Below are 7278 nucleotides of genomic sequence, written 5' to 3' on the forward strand. Positions count from 1 at the left end.
TGACACTCCTGCCCCTCCCCGCCTGACCCCCGCCCCACCGAGCCTTTTACTGCCTCTCAGCTGAGGAGGGGACCTCTGACCCCTGACCCCGGGCGCTGACCTCACTGTACTATATCCCAGTTGGACTTGGTTCCATTCAATTTTTTTTTTTTAATGTTTTATTTATTTCTTATAGAGAGAGAGAGAGAAAGAGAGAGAGGCAGCGTGAGCAGGGGAGGGTCAGAGAGAGAGGGAGACACAGAATCTGAAACAGGCTCCATACTCTGAGCTGTCAGCACAGAGCCCAACGCGGGGCCCAAACCCACGAACCATGAGATCATGACCTGAGCCGAAGTTGGACGCTCAACCTACTGAGCCACCCAGGCGCCCCAGTTCCATCCAATTTCTGACCCCTCAGCCTCCACTGCCACCTCACAGAGCCCTCCTCTCAACCAGATTATAACTCTGAATTCTGACCTCTGGCCTCTGACCTCCGTCAACTACCTCATGCTTTGAGTGTGACCCTCAGACCTCCCACCCCTGTTCTGTGACCCCCACGGCATCTGTCTACCCCTTGGTTATAATCGTAGCTAACCCTTGACCCCTCACTTTATCAAAGTCCCCTGTACATGTGACCCTGACCGCTCACCTCACCGAGCCTCCCCGTCGGGTATGGCTCTGACCGATGCCTGCCTTGGGACTGTGTCGTCCTTTCCCCCGCTGCCAAGCCACTTGTTCCTGGCCTCTCACCCTTCTGAGCCACCCTATCTACCTCTCTGATGGATAGGACTCTGGACCCTGACCCTTGACCCATGTCCCTTATCCACTCTTACTGGATTTAATACCATCTAACTCCGGACCCCTGCTCTTCCCCCAGCCACGCTGCCCTGAGATTACCCCCTGACTTCCCCACTGAGTCACCTCCACACACGACCCCTCTTGGCTCCTGAGTGTCTATGCTTGTCCCGGCCTCCTGTGGCCCTGTTGTCCGCAGGGTCCCCCAGCTCTGACAGCTGCCTGGGCCTGAGCAATGGGGAAGAGATGGGCTTGGAGAAGCCCAGCCTGGAGCCTCGGAAGTCTCTGGGTGAGGAGGGGCTGCAGCGGGGCCCTGAGGCTCTTGGATCTGCTGACCGTGAGGATGAGGAGGAAGAGGAAGAAGAGGAGGAACAGACAGATCCTAAAAAGCCAACCACAGACGAGGTCAGTCCTGCAGGGCGGGAAGAGGCAGAGGCAGCAAGTATTCATTCCCCGAGTGTTTGCTAACACCTACTATGTGCCAGACGCAGCACTGTGTACCAGCCACGATCAGATGTTATTCCCGTTCTTTTCAAGTCAGGCTGTGTGTGTGGCAAGGGGGAGGTGGTCAACAGGCATGAGAGCAAGTGTGACATTATTTATGCTCATGACTGGGCCAGGGAAGGGTGAGTTAGGGTGCAGAACTGGGGGGAAGAAGGGGAGACTGGCCTGGGCAGGGAGGTTAGGCGATGAGACCTGAGGAAGAGGAATACCATGTGCAAAGGCCCTGTGGTAGGACTGGAGAGGGCAGGAAGGGGCAGTGGAAGACAAGGGAGTGTTGAGTTCTGAGGGGTGGAGGTGACAGAAAAGGTGGATCATGAGGTCAGATTTGGGAGGGGACGAGTGGGGAAGGGTGTGTGCAGGGGTGGCCAAGCTCAGCATCGCGGGTGTTGAGTTCAAGGCCCTTGGTGAGGCACCGGAGAGGAGATGGCAGGATGGTGGTTGGAAATAATGGCTCATCTGGGTGAGTGCCTGGGTTGGGTGAGGAGTTCCAGCTCCCAAGGATCAGGGAGGCAGGAGGCAAAGGAGGAAGGTAGGGTCTAGGGCATGTCACCAAGACCCCAGAGAGAAGTCCGTGGGGCAGATGGGACCAGGACTGACGGGCCATGGAGGGTTTGGGGCCCTTGCCAAGAGCCATCGGGCAGTGCGATTGCAGAGGTGGGCAGAGGGTCAGGACCTCCCCCCTGGCAGGGGGCAGATGAGGGGACGTTCAGCTGATGACTGGGAGACAGGCACCGCTGACCGTGTCTTTGGGGGCCACAGGGCACTGCCAGCAGTGAAGTCAATGCCACCGAGGAGATGTCAACACTTGTCAACTACATCGAGCCTGTCAAGTTCAAGTCCTTTGAGGCTGCTCGAAGTGAGTGCGGTCGGAGATGGTGGGAATAGGAGCCAGCCCAGCCTTTCCAGCCCTGACTCCCTGCCTGCTCTCCCCGCCCCCCAGAGAGGAACAAATGCTTCGAGATGTCATCCTTTGTGGAAACCAAGGCCATCGAGCAACTGACCAAGAGCCCCATGGAGTTCGTGGAGTATCCTTCCGCATTGCTGGGGCTGGCAGACCAGGGTGGGGGTGCTCAGGGACCAGCCTGGATGTCCTGACCCCACTAAGGCCACCTGTGTGGGGTCCTCGCCCTCTAGCACCCTGGTCTGGGCTTGGGGCTAGCCTGGGAGACTGCACAGGCCGAGAGGCGGGGGGCCAGAGGGGCAGCTTGAACAGGGACCCCCAGAGGGAAGGGGGTTCCCAGGAGCGCAGGGTGGGCTGGGGGTGCTCGCCAGAAGGCGGAGCCCGGTAAACAGTGTGGCCCCTGACTGCCGACCTCAGATACAATAAGCAGCAGCTCAGCCGCATCTACCCCAAGGGCACCCGCGTGGACTCCTCCAACTACATGCCCCAGCTCTTCTGGAACGTGGGCTGCCAGCTTGTGGCCCTCAACTTTCAGACCCTGGGTGAGCACCAGCCTGCCTCGACCTCCCCCTGCCTCCCCCGGCTTCCAATCTCGCTGATTTCTGCCCTACGACTCTGCTAACCCTGTCCTGAAGGACCTCTGACCACCTGATCCCAGATCTCCAAACCAAACCAAGACCTTGGCTAACCTCACCTCCCGACCTTGGCTGACCCTAGACCTTTCTTTCCCCCGATCCCACTTGACCTGACCCTGCTGGTCCCTGGGCCTCCCTCTGCATTGAACCGTCCCTCCCAACTCCTCACCCCAAGGGGCCGGCTGACCCTTGCTGTCCCCATGTCACCCCCAGATGTGGCAATGCAGCTCAACGCGGGCGTCTTTGAGTACAACGGGCGCAGCGGCTACCTGCTCAAGCCTGAGTTCATGCGGCGGCCGGACAAATCCTTCGACCCCTTCACTGAAGTCATAGTGGACGGCATCGTGGCCAATGCCTTGCGGGTCAAGGTGGGGCCAGGGAGGGCGCCGGCAGGGTGTCCCGGGGGGCGGGCCTCTTAGCAGCCACCTCACCCTCCCGGCCCCCTCAGGTGATCTCGGGGCAGTTCCTGTCCGACAGGAAGGTGGGCATCTACGTGGAGGTGGACATGTTTGGCCTCCCTGTTGACACTCGGCGTAGGTACCGCACTCGGACATCTCAAGGGAACTCATTCAATCCTGTGTGGGATGAGGAGCCCTTTGACTTCCCCAAGGTGAGCTTGGTGCCTGCGCCTGCCCCGCCAGCCCTCCCCGGGGTGGGGGGGGCAAGAAGCAGGCACACAGGCAGTGGTCGGGAGGCGGCAGTCCCTGTCACCTCTGGGCCCCGCGTGTGGCAGGCTCAGCCTCGGGCTCCTTGCCCTCGGCGGGCTTTGAGAAGAGCACGGAAAGGGGAGACCCGCCCCGTGGCTCACTCCACAGTTTCTAGCCTGGCAGTGACCAGGACTGCTGCTCTATGGCGGTGCCTGGAGGGGTCGGCCTGTTTCCTTCTCTGCTCGCCATCCATGTGGCCAGGCCATGGAGGGAGGGGCGGGGCCGCCATGGGCTTGGTGGCCATGGTCATGGATGGTCTGTAATTGGGTCAGCTAGTCTGAGGGTCCGCTCAAAGCGTTGGGCCTTGGTGACCAGGGTCAGCTGTGGCTCTGTGGACACGGCGGCCGTGGGGTCAGCTCCCTGGCTCAGTCCCAGTCTGGGCCCTCAGGTGGTGCTCCCCACACTGGCTTCGCTGCGCGTCGCGGCCTTTGAGGAAGGCGGCAAGTTTGTGGGGCATCGGATTCTGCCCGTCTCTGCCATCCGCTCAGGTGAGGCCATCTGGGCTCTGGGAAGCACAGGGGCAGTGCGGGCGGGTACCCAGTGGGGCCCAGCCACCTCGCCTTCCCGCCCTCCCAGGCTACCACTACATCTGCCTGCGGAACGAGGCCAACCAGCCGCTCTGCCTGCCGGCCTTGCTCATCTACACCGAAGCCTCCGACTATATTCCCGATGACCACCAGGGTGAGCATGGGGTTGCGGGGTGCCAGCCAGGCGGGGTGGGGGATGGGGGCGCCACCCACAGGGTCTGGCAGTGGCTGAGCTGGGTGGCCCCAGTTGAGGGTGGTAAACAGCCCCAAGGGTGGGTTCGGTTTCTGTGGTCCTTTCATGAAACCAGAAACAGTGGGGAAGGTGTGGCCCTGGAGGGTTCTGTCCCTGAGACCCCTGCCCTCTGCCTCCCCAACCCCCCCCCAGACTACGCAGAGGCCCTGATCAACCCCATCAAGCATGTCAGCCTGATGGACCAGAGGGCCAAGCAGTTGGCCGCCCTCATTGGGGAGAGCGAGGTGAGCCGGAGCGGGTCAGGGGCACCCGTGGGAGACAGTGGGCTCAGGGTGACCTGGTGGGGTGTGGGTGGGGTGGGGTGGTAAGGGCTGATCTCTGGGCTCCGTCTTCTCCACGCTCCTCCCCCTGCACCATCCCGCCCCAGTCCCGGCTGGTGGTCGGGCTCCCCTCCCCACGCGGAGCCCTCCACTGCCTTACTGTGGATGTGAGCTCGAGGCGCTCACCCACACCCTCTGCAGGGAGGGCTGCTTCCCTTCCCGGCTCCTCTCATCCAGCTAGACAATAACGTGAATGCTGAGCGTCAGATCTGCCTGGCCAGGCGTGAGCTCTTTTCACCAACTCGACCCCTGTCATTCCCTTTGTCCCCTGAGTTTGGTCCTGCCACCCCACCATAGAAATGGGGGCACTGAGGCTCTCCAACCGGGCCACCAGCACTCGGCTCTGCCTCCAACGCCGACGATTCCGCCCTGCTGGTTGGTGTGGGGCTTCTGGCCTTTCAGACTCAGTAGGCTCAGCAACCTTGGGTTACTGTCCACATTTTAAGGAGGTGGAAACTCCCCCCTTTGGCATGCGCAAGGCTTTCAGGACAGACCCGGGCTGGAATTCCTCCAGCGGAAGTGCAGGGTTCAGCTGCTTCACCAAAGTGGTTAGAAGCCCTGGAAGCTTTTAAAACCTGGGGTCCCGGGAGCCAGGAGATGGGCAGTGGCTTCTGTGGGGAGGGGTCAGGAGCAGAGGCTTGGCTGCACCGCTAGAGTCGGTCCCACGGGGCCCGAGGCAGGCAGAGAAGAGAGGCTGTTGGCAGGAGAGGCTGGTGCCCACTCTGCGGTCACTTCCTTCGTTGATTTAATCAGGAGCTAAGCAACAAGGAAGATGAGCAGCTGTGGGCAAGGGTGGAGGGAGACCGGGAGAGGACACTTGGCGTGGGGCCAAGGTTTTCCTGAACATTCTAAAAGTTCCTGAGCACACGCGCAGGGGGCCTGGCATCCTAGGGACACAGCCTCACGCGATCTTCCCCATACCCTGCATGGAAAGGGGGGTTAGGAATGCTTATCTTATTACCCCTTATTTCTCCGGTAGCTGTTCAACAGCCCCATATTCTAGACGAGGAGTCCAGCCAGGCTAGATGGGCAGAGGGAAGCGGACTGGGGGGCATCTGGGAGCCCCGGGTTGCGAAGGACAGAAGGGCTTGGAGAGAAACAGCATTGCTGGAACGAGCATTGTGCCTTCTCCCCCTCTCAGGCTCAGGTTGGCCCAGAAACCTGCCAGGAGACCCCATCTCAGCAGCCGGGGGCCCAGCTGACCCCGAGCCCCACGCCCAGCACCCTGGACATCTCCCCGCGGCGGCCCCCAGGCCCCGCCGCGTCCCCTACCAGCCCCTCCCTCGGCAGCCCAGGTAAAGAGCCGCAGGGGGCGGGCCGAGGGGTGGCTCCGCCCTTCTCTCCGCCCGCCTCTCACCGCCCTGCCTCCACTCTCCAGGGCAGCAGCGGGACGACCTCATCGCCAGCCTCCTCTCAGGTGCGGGGTAGGGGCTGTGCTGGAGGGAGTGAGGCCGGGTGGGCCTGCCCCAGCGCAGCCTTGCCCACCTTTGCTCCGTCGCTCACAGAGGTGGCCCCGGCCCCGCTGGACGAGCTCCGAGGCCACAAGGCTCTGGTGAAGCTGCGCGGCCGGCAGGAGCGAGAGCTTCGGGAGCTGCGCAAGAAGCATCAGAGGAAGGTGGTCGCCCTCACCCGCCGATTGCTCGACAGCTTGGCCCAGGCCCGGGCGGAGCGCGGGGGCCGGCAGCGGCCGGGTGTCCTGTGAGTGTCCCGACCATCTGCGCATGCGCAGTGATGTGAATGTGAGGGTGTGTGCGCACAGGGGCTTCTCCACGAGGTGAGCGTGGCGGGGCGGCCGAGGGCTGCTCCTTGACCCCCAGGGAGGAAGGCCCGTGGCAAGGAAGATCGAAGAACCTTTTGGGCTCCACCCTCTCTGCTGGGGAGCCAGATCTCTTCAGAAGCTTCCCCCACCCCTCTACGGGGAGCATGGATTCCCAGAGACTGTTGTCCAGACACACAGGCCCCTGTCATTTGGGCGGAGCTGATGGGCCTCGGTGGTGGCCTAGCAGACACCGCGTGACAACCTGCGTGTCACCGAGACGGCTTCCTCCTACAGAGGCGGGGAGGATGAGAAGGCGGACGAGGAAGAGGTGAAGCGGTATCAAGAGTTCCAGAAGAGGCAGGTGCAGAGTCTGCTGGAACTGAGGGAGGCCCAGATGGATGCAGAGGCCGAGCGGAGGCTGGAGCATCTGAGACAGGTGAGGTGGGCTGTGGGGCAGCCGGGCAGAGCCTGCCTCTCGGACAGAGCCGCCATCGGCCTGTGTCACCTGGTGGCCACCCGTGTCCGCAGGCTCAGCAGCGGCTCAGGGACATCGTCTTGGAGGCTCACACAGCTCAGTTCAAGAGGCTGAAGGAGACGAACGAGAGGTGGAGGCAAAGGATCCTGTGTGGGGGGGGCGGGAGACTCCCTGGTGTTAGGAGGAGGGAGCACCCCCTAGACCTGCCATTGACCCCTTTCTTCTCCCCCCGCTGGCTCATGCAGGGAGAAGAAGGAACTGCAGAAGATTCTTGACAGGAAGCGCCACAACAGTATCTCAGAAGCCAAGACAAGGGAGAAACATAAGAAGGAGGCGTAAGGGCACCGGGGCCAGGAGTGCTGGGGGCTGGGTGGGCAGGCGGGGCGGTGGGGGGCGGGGGGCTGGGCAGGCAGGGCCGGGGGG

At 62.2% G+C, this 7278-nt stretch overlaps 1 protein-coding gene across 1 annotated transcript in view; it reads left to right on the forward strand.

Moving 5' to 3' along the window:
• Positions 1-7278, forward strand: part of PLCB3 (phospholipase C beta 3) — a 19535-nt gene that overhangs the window by 10922 nt on the left and 1335 nt on the right. Inside the window, exons 15-29 of the mRNA XM_077759585.1 lie at positions 974-1179; positions 2038-2134; positions 2219-2303; positions 2597-2721; positions 3028-3182; positions 3263-3424; positions 3910-4009; positions 4098-4202; positions 4434-4525; positions 5763-5916; positions 6000-6038; positions 6127-6319; positions 6675-6816; positions 6909-6985; positions 7101-7190. Of these exons, the coding sequence (XP_077615711.1) occupies positions 974-1179; positions 2038-2134; positions 2219-2303; positions 2597-2721; positions 3028-3182; positions 3263-3424; positions 3910-4009; positions 4098-4202; positions 4434-4525; positions 5763-5916; positions 6000-6038; positions 6127-6319; positions 6675-6816; positions 6909-6985; positions 7101-7190 (1822 nt within the window). The remainder of the gene's footprint in view (positions 1-973; positions 1180-2037; positions 2135-2218; positions 2304-2596; positions 2722-3027; positions 3183-3262; positions 3425-3909; positions 4010-4097; positions 4203-4433; positions 4526-5762; positions 5917-5999; positions 6039-6126; positions 6320-6674; positions 6817-6908; positions 6986-7100; positions 7191-7278) is intronic.

The sequence above is a fragment of the Crocuta crocuta genome, unplaced genomic scaffold (genome assembly GCF_008692635.1).
Source record: "Crocuta crocuta isolate KB4526 unplaced genomic scaffold, BGI_CrCroc_1.0 scaffold53, whole genome shotgun sequence".
NCBI classification, from domain to species: domain Eukaryota; kingdom Metazoa; phylum Chordata; class Mammalia; order Carnivora; family Hyaenidae; genus Crocuta; species Crocuta crocuta.